This window comes from Pelodiscus sinensis, chromosome 12 (genome assembly GCF_049634645.1).
Source record: "Pelodiscus sinensis isolate JC-2024 chromosome 12, ASM4963464v1, whole genome shotgun sequence".
Lineage (NCBI taxonomy): Eukaryota > Metazoa > Chordata > Testudines > Trionychidae > Pelodiscus > Pelodiscus sinensis.
The window spans coordinates 30473872-30494586 of record NC_134722.1 but is presented as its reverse complement, the minus strand read 5'-3'; the positions used below and the strand labels follow the sequence as shown (position 1 = coordinate 30494586).

At 47.0% G+C, this 20715-nt stretch overlaps 1 protein-coding gene across 1 annotated transcript in view; it reads right to left on the bottom strand.

Annotated features, from left to right (window-relative positions):
- The window catches only part of HEATR3 (HEAT repeat containing 3), a 46131-nt gene that overhangs the window by 16574 nt on the left and 8842 nt on the right, over nt 1–20715 (bottom strand). Inside the window, exons 3-7 of the mRNA XM_075940245.1 lie at nt 20189–20276; nt 9798–9910; nt 5706–5815; nt 4076–4216; nt 2503–2786 (exon numbers count right to left, since the gene is read on the bottom strand). Coding sequence (XP_075796360.1) covers nt 2503–2786; nt 4076–4216; nt 5706–5815; nt 9798–9910; nt 20189–20276 — 736 coding nt within the window. The remainder of the gene's footprint in view (nt 1–2502; nt 2787–4075; nt 4217–5705; nt 5816–9797; nt 9911–20188; nt 20277–20715) is intronic.

Sequence of the window (20715 nt, the reverse complement as noted above, 5' to 3'; positions counted from 1 at the left end):
AAAAGGAGGAAACCGGAGCAGACAGAGAGGAGAACGGAGGAGGTGGAGGACAGCGAGAGAGTGAGAGAGACGCAGCAGGAGGAGGAGAAGAGAAACACAGAGTGAAAGGCGGGAGAGGGAAAAGAGAAAGAGAGAGAGACTGAGAGAGAGGCAGACGAGAGCTGAGAGAGACAGAGGGCAAGGCAGTAGGAGGAGGAGAGAGAGAGAGAGAGGCCGTTTGCTTCCGCACGGCGGCCCAGCTGAGCAGCGCAGAAGTCAGCCGATCGCCACGGCGGAAGGCGAAGGGGGGCGGGGCGGGGCGGTGACATACACGCCCATGGGGCAGGGCCTGGACGAGTGTGCATTCCCGATGGAGACAGAGAAGAGCAGAGAGAGAGTGAGAGTGAGAGACAGGAGGGGGAGAAGAGAAAGAGAGAGACTGAGAGAGAGGCAGAAGGCGGAGGAGAGCTGAGAGAGAGGGGGGGAGGCAGTAGGAGCAGGAGGAGGAGAGAGAGAGAGAGAGAGACGAAGCGAGAGACCGGAGGCTCAGGAGAGAAGACCGACGTGGAGGAGAGACCTGAAAATCCCGTCTTATGACGGGCTAATTGGCTAGTCTCATCATAACCTGCCAAAAACTCGTAGTTGTTCTGTTTCCCTCCTCTTCAGTATGTCCTACTGAATTCTCATAATTTATGTATATAAAAAAAAATTATAGGTGTGACTAGTAGCACTGCCTATAGCTATGGTGTTCAATAGGTTAGCGACTAGACATGTGGCTATTCAGCCGGTTGAGTGTGGCTAGTTAGCTATAACAGTAGCCACTATAGTGGCTAGTGTTTCAGAACTAGTTGTACACCATGGACCTATATGGTTGCCTGACACTTCCCCACTGATTCAGTTACTTCACAAACTTCAACCATTTGAGCTGAAATTTGACAGGCAGGGTATCTGCCTAAGGCTGAATTTACTTTAAAAAAATTCTGCCAAAGTGAACCAGCTGTTTCTGAGAATGAGACTATTGTTTTATCCTCGCACAGTTCTAACAATCTTTATATACTTGAGAAGGTCTAGCACAAGGGTGGGCAATAATTTTTGATGGGGGGGGCCATTCCAAGATTTTGGCAAATGGATAAGGGCCACACTTTTCTATGGAGGGAGTGCACAGTCTGGGCTGGAGGTTGGGTGCAGAAGGGAGCTCAGGGTAGGAAACTGGGGTGCAGGAGAGGATATGAGAGGGAGTTTTTGGGTGTAGGAGGGGGTTGTGACCTGGAGCAGGGGATTGCGATGCAGGGTACAGGAAGGGGGGGGGGGTATGTGCACAGGAGAGGATTCTGGTCTGGTTTCTGGCCAATGGGAGCTGAAATATTGTGTTGGGAGCAGGGGCAGTGCACAAACTCCCGCCCTGCCCCCAGCGCAGAGAGCCACATGGAGCAGCCAATCACTTTGAGTGGCATGGAGCTGCTCAGTGCCCGAAAGTCCTGGTAGGGTGGGCTGGATGGGCCAGATCCATCCCGTGAGACGTATTTTACCCGCACCGGTCTAGCACCCTTGTCCTTGAAGGTAGGGACCTGAAATTTGGCATATGCCTTTTGCTGTCCTAATAAAAACTATCCAACACTTGTCTAGTTACAAGGCTTTTTGTAAATTGCAGAGAGTTTATCAAATTAATTAATGAAATAAAAAATACACTTGAACCTCTTTGATCTGGCAACCCTGGGAAATAGGGCATGCTGCATTAAGGAAGTTTTCAGACCATGGAGGATGGTAGGCAGGCTCATGGTGGGAGAAAGGGTGGGGGGGGGGATGGGAGTGAGGTGCTTACCTGGCGCTCTGCTCCCTGGAGAACATGTGGCTCCACCCCTTCTGCTGGTTCAAGACACCCCGCCTTCTCCCCTTGGGAGTGGCAGGGAAAAGCCTCCAGCAAAGCGCTTCACTGTGCTGCTTGTTTCCCCAGGTGGGGGGTGGGAGGGAAAGCAGCAGCACACCAGGGTCCAACCCATCGGTGTTCCAGATTATGGAGGTTCAGACGACAACAATAATAAATTGCAGCAGATTCATGGATAAGGCCTGGAATTTCTCAGAAGAGGCACAATGGCCTAGGTGCCCCTCAGTCTGCGAGGAGGCTGTGGCTGCATGATGGGGGTTACCATGATGGGCCTCTGCCAGATGGGTGTGGGTAGGCAGAAGGAGGAGGGACAGTCAAACTCCAGCCTCAGCAGCCACTGCTGTTTCCTGTCTCAGAGGCCAGCTGGCAGGCAGAAGGTGGCACTGACACCATGCTGGTATGCCCTGCCTATAATTAAGGGTGCACCTTCTATTATAGGGCCTTATTTTCAGTGGCTTATAACTTTGCCAAACTTTTACTTTAAGATCAGGATGAAATTTTTTATGCCAAGTGTCTGAGACTGAATTTTCACCCTTGTAAGGAAGAATTATGGAAAAATGAGATTGACAGTTAACCAAAGACTAATCAGAAGCATAACACTGCACTAAGTGCAGCCAGCCACGATCTGCCATACTTACTGGAAGAAGATCTGAAATGTCATTTTCTCTTTTGACTTTTCCTTCTGGTGGTTCTTCCATTTCTTCATCTTCATTCAGCACAGCACTGTCTAATACATCACCCACATTTTCCTCAGTTTCTGTCTCGACAGGGAGTTTTAGCCTCTGCGTTTCAGCTTCCTTCAGCTGAATAACTGTTTCGCCAGCATCCACCACTAATGATTCTGAGAAAATCTTCAGGATAACATTAATTGTGCTTGCCTGGCTACTGGATGGAATGGTGTCCTTTATATTCCAGACAGAGCCTAAATATGGGAGAGTTAGAATGTCAAAACATGTAAGCTACCTGGTGCATGACCTTCTTGTAGCCACTGCCATTGTAAAACCAGAGCTTGTGCTCACTATAATACTCATTATCTTTACCACCTCTTTCATCAAGAATCTCAAAAGTAGTTTTCAAAGGTAGCTAGCTATGGATTCCTCTCTTATACAAGGAGAATCTAAGGCACATAAAAGTTTCCCCAGGATCAGACGTTTCACGGCATGGCTGGAAACAGAACCCATGTCTCCTGATTTCCAACCCCTTCCATTAACTAAGAAGCAACTGACTCCTTCAGAAAGATAGGAGTCCTTTATGAACCGAAATTTCAAGTTTCCCAAAGATTTGTGACTTTCTGTTCAGTTCTTTAAAGTGTCAACCAATATTGATCATTCAAGGGCCCAAAACCTTAAGCTGGGGCAAACCACATCACATGAAGATGGACAAAACATTTGCACAGGGTGACGTTCTGCTTGATAGATATAGCACATCTTCAGGACACTGAAAAAGTTTGTCCCACTTCTTTTAAGACGTGGGACAGCTCAAACAGAGAGATTTTCTTCTTCAGACCTACAAACAAAAAAACTAACGAGAAATTAAATAAAATCCTCCCTTTCCAAGCACAGGTACAGAGTGCTCGAGTCAGGAGAATTCCAGTTAATTGTATTTCACTGTCAGAAATCATCAAGAATTAAGCATCTTAACTGGAAGGTACAACACAACAGAATGAAGCTGAAGGCAAAGCACCCAATGGCCCATACAATTTACATTGGACTTGTCTCTGTTGCAGTATAATAGGCTAGCCTTGTGGAGCAGCCAGATAAATCTTGCTAGAAATCGTTTAAATGTTCTTGCTGAAGCAAAGTTTAAAATCGGGTTTCAAATGCTTCGAAGCCCAGCATAGGTAAGATCAAGAACAACATGATGTCTTTAATATTTAGTATTTCCTTAGAAGCACTAAAGAATGAGTAACACCAAACCAAACTGGGACTGAAGTCACAATCAAGAGCCTTTAGTCATGATTCAAATATTGAATATATTATCCTTTGTAGTTATAAATGACGACATATGAAACCGCAGCCTCCCTGACAAAGGTGTAACAGTGGCAGGAACAGATTTGAGAACCATCTACCCAGCACTTGCTTCTAAGCTGGCACTTAGGCCACATCATTTGTTGCTATTATTTTTATATGATGGAGAACTAAAATCTCTGCCTCTTGCATCCCTATAGTCATATAATCAAAAGATAAAAGTTAGGGTCCAGTTGAATCATACCTGCCAACAATGTCCTTAAAAGGATATGCTCCATGGTGTTGTCTTGGGACAACAATATGGATTCCAGCATTTGGTGTGCAGAAGCATTGAAAGAAGAAAGCAGCTCTGGGTTATCTTCCGTTACTGCCTGCAAGCAATGTGCTGTAAGTCACAAAAAACAACCAAAAATGTAATGCTTTCAGCTCTCTAACTGCATGGGACACTATTGTGAAAGCTACTCAATTTTACAATTGCAGGATACAATTAGTTTACTGTACTACACATTAACTTATTTTTGCTACTGGTTGGACCTCCCTGGTCCGGCTCCCTCGAGGCCTGACCAATCCTGGACAAGAGAGTTTTCCTGACCAGGGAAGGCGGGGAGCAGCCTTTGTGTTGGGCTCCTCTCCCCACCTACCTGGCACCACTGCCCTTGGCCCCCTGGCTGGAGCAGCCCAGCAGGCTCCGGAGCCCCATGAGCCCTGGCGGCTACGTAGCTCCAGCAGCAGCCCCAGCAGTCCCTTTGCCCTTTCCCAGCCCCATTGGCTGTGGGTTTGACAGCCTCCCTGCCCCACGGACTCCCGCAGGTCCACCAACTTCCCAACCTGCTGTGAGCTCTGCTGCCCCCAACCCCACTCCACAGGTTCCAGCGCCCCACTGGCTTTCCTGCCTGGCTGGCTGCGGATTCTGGTGCCCTGTGAGCTCTGCTGCTTCACTGGCCTCACCAGCCAGCTCTGCTCCCAGCCACCAACAACCTCTGTACCGGGGCTCTCTAGTCCAGCAACATCCATGGTCCCGGACCACAGAGGTTCAACCTGTAGTAATAAAGGGTTTTTGTCTCCTTTTTTGTGACAGGAAAGACATGCACAAAGAGGTGAAAGCTTAGTCCTGCAAACCCTTTTGTTTGGGCACAAATAACTTTATTCATGGAGAAAATTCCCATTGAATTCAAGTGGGACATCCCAAGTCATCCACATACTTCTGCATGTGAGTCAAGCCCTGACCCACTACACAAGAAAAACAGTGGAAGTGTTGCGATGAATTTGTAACAGTATTAGTTACAGCAAACATTTTCAGAGAGAAGAGTGTTTTTGATGTCCCAACTGCGTTACGAACTCATACCCCTTGCCTAAAAAAAAAAGCTAAATTAATTAATTTTTCTCCAGAAAACCTTTCCTCTCACTCAAGCACTATAATACCCCAAAAGGGTAGTGTTGTGACAGCACGCATACAAGATTTCAAACTCCAAAGTGTAATTTTTAGACCCATCTCTTCTGAAGCTCTTATTTTCAGTTGTGAATCTATAGCAGGGATGGGAAACCTTTTTTTGGGTCGGGGGCCTCTGTTAGGGGCCACACACAAATGAGGAAAGAAAAATAAACCACTGCCGTGGCCCAGGACAGAGGTAAAGACACTCCCCTCTACTAGCCTTCAGGGCCCAGTGGGGGACCTGGAATGCCAATATGGACTCCCCAATTCTGGGTGGGAGCCCTGAGCCTCTGGGACTGCATCCAGGCAAGCCAGGGGCTGCATCCTTAGGTTCCCCTGATCTATAGGATCATTATGATGACCAAATACATGTATTTTAATGCTAAATATATATTCCTAGATCAAGAAACCCATGATGATCAGAATCCTTTTAAGCACTTACCTACGGAGATAGCCAGATCTACGTTGGTGGAAAATTTCTTCAAATATTGTAACAAAACATCCAAACACCCTTCTTTATTAAATACAGATACTGCTGTACCATTGCACTCACTAAGAAAAATAAAGAATAAAACATTTTTCATTTTTTATAAAAATTTCTATAGTAGAGCTCTATTCAAACATTTTATTTTTTGAGTTCATATTTTTATTAATAAGTTTTTTTTTTTTTTAATCTAACAGCCATATTTTCTACTTTAAGGGATTTTTTCCCCAGCTAGCAATATGTCGTCATAGGTCCTCCACAGAGAGATGACATTCAGAAATCTAGACTATTTTTCTAAAACCATCTGAAAAATGCCACTTCTTTTAATTATCTTACTAATCTCATTTGTATTTAAATTGCATCATCCATTTCACTTAGAACTAAAATATTAAGGCAAGACCTTGACATTTATGAATCTGAAATATCACAGTACATAGCCAGTTGCTAATAAACTCATCCAAATGATTATTTGTCTAGTGCCAAACTATGCAAAGTGCTTTACAAAACATGGTCCTGGTCTGCAAGTCATTTACATTCAAAATAAGACACTACAAATAAATACAAGAAACACTGTTCTCTTGATGGCAAGGGTTACAACAAAAGGTTATGTGGCAGCACAGAGACTTGTGCATGAAGTTATTTCATAGTTATAGATTTTAGTGCTTAAATAAGGCCTCAACTCTACTACTGCTACTGCTCCTGAAGCCCAAATGAAGGCAGTAGGACTTCATACTGGCTCAGGGTTCCATTTTCCTAGAGCAGCTTACATGATACAGCTTAAATGAACAATAACAAAAGAATTCTCGGTTGAATTTCAGTTTGAACTCTCAGCCCAAGTCTTTGTCACATTCTGTCATACCAATGTTTGGACCAAAGTTTCTATTTTTCTTTATGCAAACTTTAATTTTCTTCATATCAGGTACACAAATGGATGTAAATTAGTAACAGAATTATTCATATGCTTAAGCAGTCACCATTCCTGCATCAGAGCTAGGGATGTAAAATCCCATTTAATTGGTTAACCAGTTAAACATGAGAACAGGGGGGCCCGTTCCAGCACCACTAAGCTGGAGTGGCCTCCTTGGCTGTGCTAGAGCCCTGCTTTCCCTACAGACTAAGACTGCTCTGGCCAGCTGGTCAGAGCAGCCCTTGCTGCAGTGGACCCCTTGCGGTTGGAGCAGCTCCCTGCCTATGGTGGGCAGGGAGCTTCTCCAGCCCCTAACTGGTTAACCATACACATCCCTAATCAGAGCACTAACAGGTAACCCCAGCACTCATACCACATAGTCAGACTGGGGAGTGGAAACATCTTCAGAGAGAGGAGGAAGAGAACAAATCTTCACTCTTTCCCCCAACATGGCCACACAGTTGTTTCATAGAATAGGTAACTAGAAAAATCACTCCCCTTATGTATAGCATAACTTAAGGTGACCACCCATCCCCACCATTTAATTAGTTAACTGGTTAAATGTTAAATTTAATTTAGACAGGGATGGGCAGGGGGCTGCTCCCAGTTGAAGGTGATGATTACCGGGTAACCAGTTAACCATTCAGATTCCTAATCATCACACTAGTGGTGGCAGGATTTGACCCAACAGAGATGACTGCCTTAAACAAGGGTATTTTCTCTTTAGAACATCAGACAGCAGGAGGGCAGGGGAGCTATTTTTAGCAAGGGTGGCATGATAAATCATTTTAATCTTCCCCTGAGAATTGCAGTAGCCAGGAAAAGCGCACGTTACCAGGTTGTGTATTGCCTCAGTTGCTTTTGATTTTCACAGTTTGCTGAATTCAGTTCCCAGTCAGTGTTCCCTTTCTTTATGCTACACATGTGCACAGGTCACTTTGAGGCTCCTATCTCAGCACTCTCTTTACTATCATTTTACACGTATGCAGCATTAACTCCATTAGACACGCCAAAGGTTACTAACCTCTGTGTTCTATAGGTCTTAATTCTTTTCCCATTTCAATACTTCATAGGGCTATCTAGACATTCTGCGTTCTCCTCAATTTTCTCTCTCTCTCTCTAGATCTAGCACTTTACACTTTCACATAGTGATCTTCAGGTGCTGCAAGAATGGGCAAAGCATATGCAGATTAGGAAGCTCCACTCTGCCCCTTCAGTGGTGAATGCAGAGTCCAACAGTATAAGGGCCACTCTAGGTTTCCATTCAGTGGCTTTGCTATGAATGCTAAGGGACTCTCATTTATATCATCTGTGGATTTCCATGATTTTGCGTATTCAAGAACTTGAGACCTTAACTCAATAGAATCAATTATGAAACTACTATTGGCTTCACTGAGCCCGCGATCAGGCCCACAGAAAATAATTTAATTGTACAGGTTGAACCTCTCTCAACCAGGACTCCCAGGCCTGGCAATATCCTGCTCGACCATGGATGTTGCTGAACAAGAGAGACCCAGTGGAGAGCCAAAGGGAGAAGCCCTGTGGAGGCTGCAAACCCAGCCAGGCTGGCTGCAGGGAGGCCAGTGCCTGAAAGCCTTGCTGCAGGAGTCCAGCTGAGACGGTTGCAAGGCAGCCGGAACACCAGTGGGGTTCAGTCAAGCAGCGGCCTGCTATGGTGGGACCAGGAGCCCCAGCTGCAGGGCTGCCCTAGCAGCGGGGCCAGAGCAGCCTCAGCAGAACCAGCAGGGCTGAGAACCCAGGAGTGTGGTCTGCGATGGCGGAGAGGGGGTCAGGAGTCCCAGGGGTGGACCTGGAGCTTCTGTGGTGGGGCAGTGGTATGCTGCAGCAAAGCTGAGATCTACAGCAGTGGCACCATGGGGTGCTACAGCAGGGCAAGTCACACATGTCAGAAGATGAGCCAGGCTGGTGGCAGGGGCGCAGAAATAACCTTCCCTGGTCTGGCAAAATCCCTCCTTTTGGACCACTCAGGTCTCAAGGGTGCCGAACCAGGAAGGTCAAACTTCTAGTGAAATATTAGGCTCGAGCATCAAGGACTCAAGACTGGGACAATACTAGGATCTCCTGACTGGCATATAATATTCCCTTCCTTCTCCATTACAAGATGGTCTTATAAGAAATTTGGGGAGCGGTAATCTTCAATCTCCCATGAACTGCAAAAAGTTTTCAGCTGAAGAGACAGTATGGTATAGTAGTTGCACAAAAGCCAAAATCAGGAGTAATTCAAATTCCAGCACAGTTCTGCCTGCTTGATTAATAATAATAGTAAAATAATAAATTTGTGGATCTGCAAGATCTTGAACTTAAAAAATATTTTCATTAGGGATGTTAAATTGTGTTTAATTAGTTAATCTTGTAGTTGATGGAATTTCCATCGACAACTCAATTAATCAATAAGGGGAGGCGTGCTCACTACCCCCGGTGCTGCTCTTCAGTTTAAATGTAGTAGGATTCAGGTTTATAGGCTGCCCGGCATCTACATCATTTAAACTGCAGAGCTGCACCGGGGTTAGCTCCCCAGGGTAGTGTGAGCTAGAACTGAACAGTCCCGGCTCTCTCTGAATCCAGGACTGCTGTATCTCTGCTCTGTAAACATAGTAAGAGCCATATGGCTCTTACTACATTTACAAGGCAGACACACAGCAGGGGACCCGTAGCGAGCCAGGACTGCTTCAGTCTTGGCTCGCAATGGTTCCCCTGCTGCGCCTTTGTCTTCCCTGACCCCTCTCCCCCATGGAGATGGTGCTGGGGGAGAATCAGCTTTAAAGACGGCTCCCCACAGCACCAGCTCCTGCTCCCCACCCTTTGCTGCCTCTGATATAGAGGCAGCAATGGGGGAGAAGCACATAGTCAAGTAGGTGACTTGACTACCCAATAAGTCTAGGCTTATCAGTTAGTCAACTACTCACTTACATCCCTAATTTTTATGTTATTGCCCTTTACAAGATAAAAGGCATTTGAAGTGTGAAAAAGGACAGCCATGTTAATATACAAACTACTTTCAGGAATGACATGATTGGGTATTATTGCTTTTACCCTAATTAGTGCTTAACAGGTCAAACTATATTTCAAAAGAACTAGATATCTAAGAAAAGCATCTGTGTTAACGTTAACATGGAGCTTACCATACATTCCATAGCACATGAACAGCCTCATTGGCTATGTCTTCAACACAATTTTTCTTCGTATCTTTGCATTTCATGGGGGAGTCCTCACTGGCCACTAGTCCAGCACCACACTGTAAATAAATAGGCAAAAAGGAATTGGAAAAGAACTAGACAAGAGAAAAGAAACTGAAAGCACCAATCTCAGAACAGCTACTTAGTGACAGAAATTACGGCTCATCTGCAACTCTCCATGGCAAACAGAATCTTATAAAAATTCAACTCTTCCTCGCTACAGAAATCAAGTCACACACCTTTACAGAATCACCTTGTACTATGTCTTATCACACATACCGTAGTTTTCTAATGCATTTGCTTATAGACAAAAACTTGTTAAACATTTCTCGGGCTTTCACAAGAAAACAATGCCAGACACTTCTCAAAAAAACTGGAATTTCCATTAATGCTAATCATTAGGCAGATGATATTCTGTAAAAGCGCTTATCTTGCAAATAATGTGGAAAACTGTGAAATATCTGAATTAGGGATATGTTAGGATACATGGCTAAACAGTCAACCAATGAACCTGAGCTTAATTGTTAAACTTCATGGTTATATGCAAGCTCATCCTCCCTGCCCCTTGAGCTGCTGCCTCTGTATCAGAGGCAGCAGCACAGGGTGAGAGGGGAGGGAACACCAGCAGGAACCAGTTTTTAAACATGGTGGGGCTTAAAAACTGCCTCCGTGCACACACCAGCTCCCACAGAGCCACCTCCCCTCCTTGCATGTAAACGTGTAACCGCTGAAAATTTCAGTAGTTACACGTTTACAGAAAAAACTGATTTTTAACATCCCTAGTTTGAATTCATATTTAGACCAAAAAGGATTTAAAAAAAGAGACAGGAAAAGGTAAAACAATACCCAAGGCTCAGAACCTGGGATTCAAGATACACTTTTGTTAAATTATTACCCTACACTGAGAGAAGTTGTTAGTCAAGCTGACACAGAGGCTTAGTCTATAATACATCCTCCCATCAATCTAACTTAAGCAACTACAGCTACCAAACAGCGTAGCTGAAGATGACATTCTTCCAGCAGTGTCTTCTTTGCAGTAAGGTCAGTGGGGGCTAGGGATATAATAGTATAGTCAATTGACCGATTAGGAAAAGCTTATAGACTACTCGCATTCCCCCCTCCCCAGTACATTTTTTATCAGGCTGACCAGCAGTCTGGCTCAGTCCCGGCTTGTGCCAGGTTCGGGACCTACCCCTGCTGCGGTTCTTCATTTAAAGCGTATTAGGAGCCAGGTGCACAGGCAGCATGGCTCAGTTTTGACTTGTGCTGGAGCTCCAGGAGCTCAGACCGCACCCTCACCAGGAAGGAGCTGCTGCCAATCCACACTGCTGCCTCTGTATCAAAGGCAGCAGCACAGGGTGGCAGGCAGCCAGTCCACAAGGAGAGCTGGTTTTTAAATTGGCTCTCCTCATGGACCAGCCCCTTCCTGGCATCTCATGCTGCTGCCTCTGATAGAGAGGCAGCAACATAGGGTGACAGGGGGCTCCGCTTGGAGCGAGCCTGGAGGTCAGTGGCTGCTGGCCCCACCTACAGGGACTTTAGAATAGTCGACTAACCAATAGGAAGACATGAGGTTAATCAACTATTCAATTAACCGATATTTAACATCCCTAGTGGGGGCTGCTCTCCCGTCGACTCTAGTTATTCTTTCTAGTCCTGGTGGAGTACCAGAGTCCACAGGAGAGCACTCAGAGGTTGATTTACTGCATCTAAGGAGATATAGCAAATCGACCTCTGGTAGATCAATTGCTGCAGCAGCGATCTACCATGTAGTCAAGACAAGCCCAGAGACTTAACTGCAAGCTAGAGATCTGTAGCATCCAAGCTGGTACTTGGTGCCCAGAGAGAAGAGAAGGGGCACCAGAGCTAAGTCAGGTCTATCCAGGGCCTCAAGGACAATGCCAAGTGTAGGCAAGGCAATGTATGCGTAGACCTCTGATAATCTGAACCCACTTCTCTAAGTGCTGAGTCTCTTTAGAAAAAGAGATACTCTTTGTTTTCAAGACCCTGCTCTTGTATCACTGCAAACTACTCCTACCCACAAGCTCACAGAGGAAAACTCTTGCCTGTTGCTGAGCAAACTGGGCTAGCTAAGTAAAACAGTTGACAGCTCGCAGATGTAAATCAGAGATCCACTGGGAGAGCAAAGGCTCATGGGATCCCATCCTACAAGGGGAAGTGCGCACCTCCCACAGTGAACTGGAACAGGGTCTCAGACACAGCAGCCTCCCTAGGGATTATCCACGTTTTATAAATGGGAATAGAGATTAAGTGATTTGCCCAAGACAACACTGTAAAATTAGCAGATAGATGGAACCAAGAGCTGTACTCCCAGTCATGGGCCTTATCCACTGGGCCACCAAATGGAAACTATGTAGTACAATTGCAGGTATTACTTATCTTACTCTGACTGCTACAATAACTATGTTGCCAACTGAAAATTCAATCATTAATTTGGATTACAGCACTGACTGTGAATCTCAGTACACATGGCATACAATGTAAAATTCTAAAGACCCTGCAAACAGATGTGCTAGTATGATTCGCCCTCCCCATACCTGTGTGAAGGCCCATTTTAACAGACCTCTGTGTGGGCACACAGTTCTGTGCCAGCAGACACTGCTTAGGCTCTCGCTCTAGATTTGCATATAATTTTGGTGAATTATCATCGAAATAAACAGTTGCATTCATGTAATAATTTATGTGAAAAGGGTTTAACAGCTCTTCCTTAGGGAGATATGACATTTTGGGAATCATCCCAATCAGTCATGGCTCATTACTACCTGCCCTCTAACCTTGGGGTGCCTTAATGTTCTGCTGCTATGGCTCAGATTTCAAATATACATTCCCAAGGTGATTTTATCCATTAAATGCAAGTTAATTGGCTAATTTTCCCCTTTCCTTCATGTAGTCCTCTGATCCCGAAATAAACAAAATAAAATAACAACCTGTAAGCTTGTATTTCATCCCCTCACTTTTGAATCCGCTGGGACAGGGGTTCTCAAACTTTGTGATACCATGTCCCCCCGGGGGGTCGAGACCCATAGTTTGACAAATGCAACACTAGGGTTTGTCCAGCAAGATTTTGGAGTGCAACTCCTGTACCACCTATGCTACTAAGACATTTTTCAGATCATCCAGATGATTAGGAGTTGTCACCATCAGTCCTATACCTTGGGTGCCTTAACACTGTACTGCCGTGGTCACCAAGCGATCTACCGGTCGATCTCAGGGGCTCTAAGAGTTGATCTTGAGCTTTCTCTGCACTGCGCGTCTGCGCAGTACATTTACATTTGATTTCCTCATTTGAGGAGCAGCTACTCACCGAGCAACACCACAGATGAGTAGCTGCACGGAATGGTGGGAGCTGGGAGGTCAGGAGGGCTTAAACACCCCAGCCAGCTGGCTGTGGCTTTCAGCTTAAAGAGGCTGCCCTGCGCTCCAGCTGATCGGGCGGCTTCTCTACGCCTGCCCACGTGGAGCGTGGGGCACCCTGACTGAGCACCATGGCCAGCTGGCCGGGCAGCCACTTATCTTCGCTCCAGCCCTGCTGCCCTGTGCTCAGCCCAGGGAGGCTGCACCTAGCTCCAGCTGTGCTGGAGCAAGCTTCCCGGGGCTGAGTGCAGGACAGTCGGGCAGCAGCGAAGAGAAGCCGCTTCTCTTCGCTCCAGCCTCGCTGCCCTGTGCTCAGCCCGGAGGGAGCACGGGTCAGAGGCTTCCCTCCGTGGCTGGTGTAGGGGACTCCCTCTCCCCCGAACCTTGTTCCCTCTCCCTTGCCCCCCCCCGCCCCCTGCAGAAACTGGTCCCCCTTCTGCAGAAACCTGCCCCCCTGGCTCCCCTGCAGAAACCAGTTCCCTCTGGCACCCTGTCCCCTACTGCAGAAACCTGTCCCCCTGCCTTCCCCACTACAGAAACCTGTCCCCCCACTGCAGAAACCTGTCCTTCTGGCATCCTGCTCCCTCTTCCCTGCCCCCACTAGCACCCTGTTCCCTACCCCAGAACCCACTAGCCCCCTCCCCAGTATTGTGTCCCCTGCTCTCGAATGACTTTTCTATGGGTCAGTGACCCCTGACTCAAGGCAGGGGTCCCCTGCCATTCTCATAAATAAAGACAATGCAGAAACTTTTTGTATTTAACATAGTATTCTATTTAAAAATGAAACCTGGTCAACAAACCCCTAATTGGGGCCAAGCCCCCATCTGGCCACAACCACTCCTGCATTCTCCCTTCCCCAGACCCTAGATCTGAGCCTATCATACACTGGAACCCCCTGCCCTGAGCCCCTCACATACCCCAACCCAAATTCCTGCACCCTCACATCCACAAGCCTGTGGCTTGCTTAGTACCCCAACACTGCCCGGCCTGGAGCCACCTCCCCGAGCCAGTGTCCCCTTCTCCACCTCCTCCTGCATCCAGATTTCCTCCCAGAATTTGCACCTCTCACCCCTTCCCACGCCCAAATCCCTCATTCCCACCCCAGAGACTACACATCCTGTCTCAATCCAGCAAGGGTCCGGATAGACTGCACGAGTTTTTCAGGATTCTGGAGATATCCCAGAAAAACTCTTCTGCATCCAATGTTGCATTTGTTCTTTCGCTTTTTTTTAGTGGAAGAGCAAACATGATCTTTCGGTCACCCCTATATTCCTCTTTCCACGGGAAATAAGGGGGTTTCCAAAAGATGGGGTTTTTTTTCCTGACATTTGGTCCAGTCTAGACAGGCCAAATGTTAGAAAAACCTCTTCCTACAGAAGAATTTTTTTTTAAAAGCTGCAGTATAAGGATTGGGGATAGCAAGTGATGGAGAGGAGGAGAATAGAGAGGGCGGGGCTTCAAGGAAGGGGCTGGGTGGTAGAGCTTGGCTTGGTCTGTCATTTAAAAAGTGATCTTGGGAGTAAAAAGGTAGGAGACCACTGCTGTACTGCGATGGCTCAGAACCCTGACATCAGGTTGGCACACAAGCACAGGGTCTTACCCTGGCTTACACTTGCTTAGTCATTCCATTGGGGGTAACTCCAACAGCCCTTATCCTGAATCTCCCAAAGTCCATCCTCATAAGAGCAGCCACACTGGATCAGACTAAAGGTCCACAGTAGGGATGTGAATAGGTAACCCATCATCTTTACCAGGTGGTGCTTGCCAGTTAAAGGTTAACTAGTACCCAGGAGCAGATGCCCACCCTGTGCATGGGTGGGGGTTGGAGGGCAGAGAAGCTAGCTTCTGCTGCCAGCTTAATTGGCTAACTGGTTAAACTTTAGGTTTAACTGGTTAACTAATTAACCAGGATTTTAGATCCCTAGTCCAGGGGTGGCCAACCCACGGCTCGTGAAAAAAAAATTGCAGCTCCTGATGGAACCGGGACGGAACCTGGAACTGCTCAGGTCAGCTGCTCGCACGGCCAGGCCGCTGTGAGCCCCATGCATGCTCAGAGCCCGCGCCGTTCTGCTGAGGGCCCCCAGCGCACTACGTCGTATCCTGCACGTGCAGGCCGGGTTGCACACAGCGTCCCAGCCTGCACATGCTAGCAGCCGGCTGCTGAGCGCAGGCAGCGGCAGTGGCTCCGGGTGTGGCAGCTCCAGGACCTGGACATAAAGTTAGTGGGGGAGGGAGATTGGGTTAGAGCAGGGAGGGGAAGTGTCTGGCTCTGGGGAAGAAGAGGGAGGTTGGGGGGGTGCGCACAACCCAATCCCCCTCCCCTTCCCCAGCGCCTGGAGGGAGATGCGTGGCTGTAGCAGCAGCGGCGGTTCCGGAACCCGAGAATTAGGTTAGAGCGGCGGGGTGGAGGGAGATTGGTATACAGGGGGGCCGGTGCCTGGCTCTGGGGGAGGGGAGGGGAATTGAGTTAGAGGGGGGGTGTGCTTGGCTCTGGGGAAGGGGAGGAGGATTGGGTTAGGGTGTGTGTGCCTGACTCTGGAGAGGAGAAGTGGGTTGGGGTGTGTGTGCCTGACTCTGGAGAGGAGAATTGGGTTGGGGGTGGGGGGAGGGTGCATGTGTGTGCGTCTGGCTCTGGGGAAGGGGAGGAGGTTTGGGTTAGAGCGGGGGGGGGGGGGGAATTTGGGAGAGGGGAGGGGAAGAGCAGCCAGCGCGCTTCCTGTGACCCGGGATCCCCAGTACTGGCCCCAGCTGTCTCTGTCCCCTCCTCCTGGCCAGATCCTTCCCCCACCGCACAAGTACCCTGCCCCAGCACCCACCAGCACCCTGCCCCAGCACCATGTCCCCTGCCCTCACTAGCACAGCTGAGGCCATATTAGTGAGGTTTGGGGGGGGGGGGGGGGGGGGGGTTGGAGCAGTTGTTTTTTTGCATCTCACTTGTGTGGCCCCGACTGACTTTTCTGTGGGTCAGTGACCCCTGCCTCAGAACAGGTTCCCGGCCCCTCTCACAAAGACAGTGCTGAAACATTTTGTTTGACATATTTTATTTAAAAATGAATCATGGCCAAAAAGCCCCCAATTGGGGCCAAGCCCCCATCTGGCTGCAGCATCATAACACTCCCACCCCCCCCTCCGATCCCAAACCTGAGCCTATCATACACTGGAATCCCGTGTCCTGAGCCTCTCATCCCCAAACTCCTGCCTCTTACAGCACCAGTCTTCTGCCACAACACTCCTGCACCATCCATACACTGCAAATCTGTGTCCTGAGCCCATCATACTCCCAGCCTCCCTGCCCTGAGCCCCTAATGCACCCCAGCCCAAATTCCTGCACCCTCACAGCCACAACCCTGCGGTTTGCTCAGCACCCCAGCCCTCCATCTGACCCCAACACTCTCCAGCCTGGGAGCCCCCTCCCTAAGCCAGCATCCTCTTCTCTACTGGTGTGGAGAGGGCTGATAAAGAAAAGTTATTTAGTAGTTCACATAATAGAAGAACTAGAGGACACCAAATGAAATTAAAGGGTAGCAGGTTTAAAACTAATAAAAGAAAGCTCTTCTTCACACAGCGTGTTGTCAACCTGTGGAACTCCTTACCAGAGGAGGCTGTGAAGGCTAGAACTATAATAGAGTTTAAAGAGAAGCTAGATAATTTCATGGAGGTTAGGTCCATAAAAGGCTATTAGCCAGGGGATAAAATGGTGTCCTTGGCCTCTGTTTGTCAGAGGCTGGAGAGGGATGGCAGGAGACAAATCGCTTGATCATTGTCTTCGGTCCACCCTCTCCGGGGCACCTGGTGCTGGCCACTGTCAGCAGACAGGATACTGGGCTAGATGGACCTTTGGTCTGACCCAGTACGGCCGTTCTTATGTTCCTCCTGCACACAAATTCCCTCCCAGAGCTTGTACCTCTCACTCTTTTCCAGTGCTTTTTTTGTGAGCCACAATAGCAGTGGAGACAGCGTGAAAAGCCAGGGCAAAGTTGTTGAGCGCAAAAAAAAAAGAGGGGGGGCGGGAGGGACAGGGCAGGGCCATGAAGACCCGGGGAAAAGTTGTTGACCGGGAGAAGGGGGGGGGGGGACGACACTTTTCCCCGGGTCTTCGCAGCCCTGACTTTTTTTCCTTTCTTTCTTTTTTCTTTTTTTTGGACACTCAACAACTTTGCCCTGGCTCTTCACGTTGTCTCCTCTGTTATTGTGGCTCTTCGTCTGGAATGGGTTGTCCACCCCTGCCCTAGTCCATTGCCCAGTATCCTGTCTTCCAACACTTGCCAATGTCAAGTGCCCCAGAGGGAATGAACAGAACTATTTAAGTATTTAAAGTATTAACTCCTCCTCAAGCTCTTAAATATCAGGCATCTGGACCACTCCCATGAAGGCATAAAACAGGGCCCCTAGTTATCAGTTCACATTGACACACACACATGCCATACAGTTTGCACCACAGAGCTCTGCTTGGGGATAAACAACTACAAAAGATGTGGATTGAATAGAAAAAAGCCCAGAATAGTCAAGAAAGCAAACACATGCAAGTTGCACAGGCGACCAAAGATGTAGCCTTCCCTATGGTCTACACACCACATTCTTCCTTCGGTACTACTATGTCACTTGGGGGGTATGAAATATTCACACCCTTGAACGACAGTTATACTAATCTCATCCTCCTGTAGAGACAGTGCTATGCTGGCAGGAGAGTATCTTCTACCTACACAGCTAAAGTCTCTTGCGGAGGTGGAGTTAAGATGACAGGAGAATGCTCTTCTGTCTGTTTAGAGAAGTGGTCTCCAACCTTTTTAAACACAAGATCGCTTTTTTAATTTAAGGACAATCCAGGATCTACTTGATCTCCTGGAGGCATCTGCTGAGTGTGGGGAAGATGACAGTCGTGGGTTCAGGACTGGGGTAGGGACTCGGGATGCAAGCTCCAGCTGGGCACCGCTTAGCTCCGATGGCTCCTGCACAGTGGAACAGCAGGGCTAAATCAGTCTCATCCCCAACTTGCACCTGTGCAACTCCCAAAAGCAGTCAGCATGTCTATCTGGGGTGGAGGGGCAGGTTGCTCCATGCACTGACCCACACCTATAGGCACTGCCCCCACTGGCCTTCGTTCCATGTTTCTGGACTGTTAGTAGACAATCTCCCAGTTTAGCTGCAGGAGCCTCCAGAAGATTGAATCCAATTCGAGAACACTCCCTGTTGGTGTTCCCTCTAGGGTGTTTTTTTTTCCATCCATTTAAAGAATGAATTCTGTTATTGAGGTAATGTGCGGATGTGCACCAGCCACAACAGGTTAGGTGTAACAGCCACTGTGTGGATTTGAACCTAGGACCTCTAGGGCTTAGTGTAGGAGCCTCTACTGTTTGAGCTAAAAGCCAGCTGGCTCTCAGCCCAGGCTGTAGAGGTCTCTTGTTCTTACCTCTTACGGTAAGTGGTCTACATGGCACAACATGAGAGACAGTGAACCACACTAGATGTGTGGGTTACATAGGCATTTTAGAACACACTACTCGAAGAATTACATTATGAAATGCACAGATCGGTCAAAAATCTAAAAACACACTTTGAAAGAAGTAAAAACAACAACAATGTATTGGGTCAAGAGGTGAGTGTGAAAGACAGTGTGTGTGAGTGGGACACAATATGTGTGGGTGACAGAGGGTATGTCTACACTACCCCCCTAGTTCGAACTAGGGGGGTAATGTATGCATACCGAACTTGCTAATGAAGCCCGGGATTTGAATTTCCCGGGCTTCATTAGCATAAAGCCGGCGCCGCCATTTTTAAAAGCCGGCTAGTGCGAACCCCGTGCCGCGCGGCTACACGCGGCACAGGCTAGATAGTTCGGACTAACAAGCCATTCCGAACTATCTGTACACCTCGTTCCACGAGTAACAGATGTGCATTTCCCCTTTAAATATGCTGAGCACATTCAGACGTAGGAGCAGCTGTCAGCAAGTTCCCCCCATTCTGAGCCCTGTCATGCCCCCCCCCCATCTGTGGAGATGGAGTACAGGGGTGTTATCTCAATGATTTTTAAGTTCAGAACATTACATCCTTTCACATAAGACTATGACATGTTTGTCTAGTACAGTGTTTCTTAAACTTTTTAAGATGGAGAAACACCAAACAATAATTTTTTTAATGAGGAACACCAAGGACTTTTTGTTGAATGAGGGGGGAGAGGGAGAAGTGTCAGGGGGAAGTTATGGGGTGGGGTGGGGTAAGTCACCTGTCCCTTTAAGGGTGGCCATTTTGTACTCTGTTCTCCACCCACGTGCCATGGAACACAGTTTAAGAAACACTGATCTAGTATAATAATATCATATACAATTAACTAATTTAACTGCTTATTCTTTAGGATTCAAATCCCGTTTTCCCATTGGAGTTTCAGGATTCTGATTGTCACAAGTGCAATTTATTTTCAGCTAATGTTTTAATTCTGCTTGATTATATCTACTACGAACAGGAAAAAAAAACATTTAGGCTACCTCTGCACTGCAGGGATTTTGTGCAAGAAGTCTTTTGCGGTAGAGTTCTTGAGCAAAAGCATGTCCACACCACATGGACACTGCATGGACGCTCTTGTGCAAGAAAGCTCTAATGGCCATTCTGTGAATGGCCATCAAAGCATCTGTGCTTCTTCATATAGACTCTATCTGTGCAAGAAACCTGTGCAGAGCATCTACAGATGCCTTTTTGCAAAACAGCTGTGGTGCAAAAAGGAGTTATGCCTTATAGAAGGAGGTTTGCCGCAAAAAGCTCTCTGTTTGGGCCGTTTTTGCATAAAAACCCTGCAGTGTAGACGTAGCCTTATAATTCTAACACTTGAGATATATTAATCTTGACAAAATTTCTGCCTAAATATCAAATGACTCCTTCAAAATAATTATATAAACATTTCACTATAGTTTTGAAAAGAGAAAGATCAGGACAATTTAAAAATTGTATAAAAGTTAAAAAAAACATACCTCTTTCAAAAGTGCTACAAGAGGTGTCATGATATCTTTAGTCACCATGTCATCACAAACTTCAAATCCTCCACAAGCACTGAGATTTCTGGAACAAATTAAATGCCTTGAATATTTCAAAGACAATAGATTTAATTTCTACGATAACAGACTTAGAGGTTAAGACAGATTTACTTTTTTTTTTAAGTAATGTTTAATTACAAAGGTTCTGCTGTATTAATCACCTGCTTTTAGTCTATTACATTTCTTAATCTAAAAAGATATTAAAACTCAGTTTTTAAAAACAGAGAAGTGATGTCTCATGTGGATAGCATGGCAAGATTTCATTTGGGAAACTTATTCCCAGGCTTTTCTTTCTGATATCCCGGAAGCTAATCTTTTAAGCATGTGTGCGCAAAACATTTCCAGGAAACTGTTACTAAATACTTTTATAAAAGAAACACAAACATTATGTTTTTGTGCAAATAAAGAAAAACAACTGTAGGCCTGAGTGCCACACAGTCCCATAAAATTGTCAGATAAAAAAG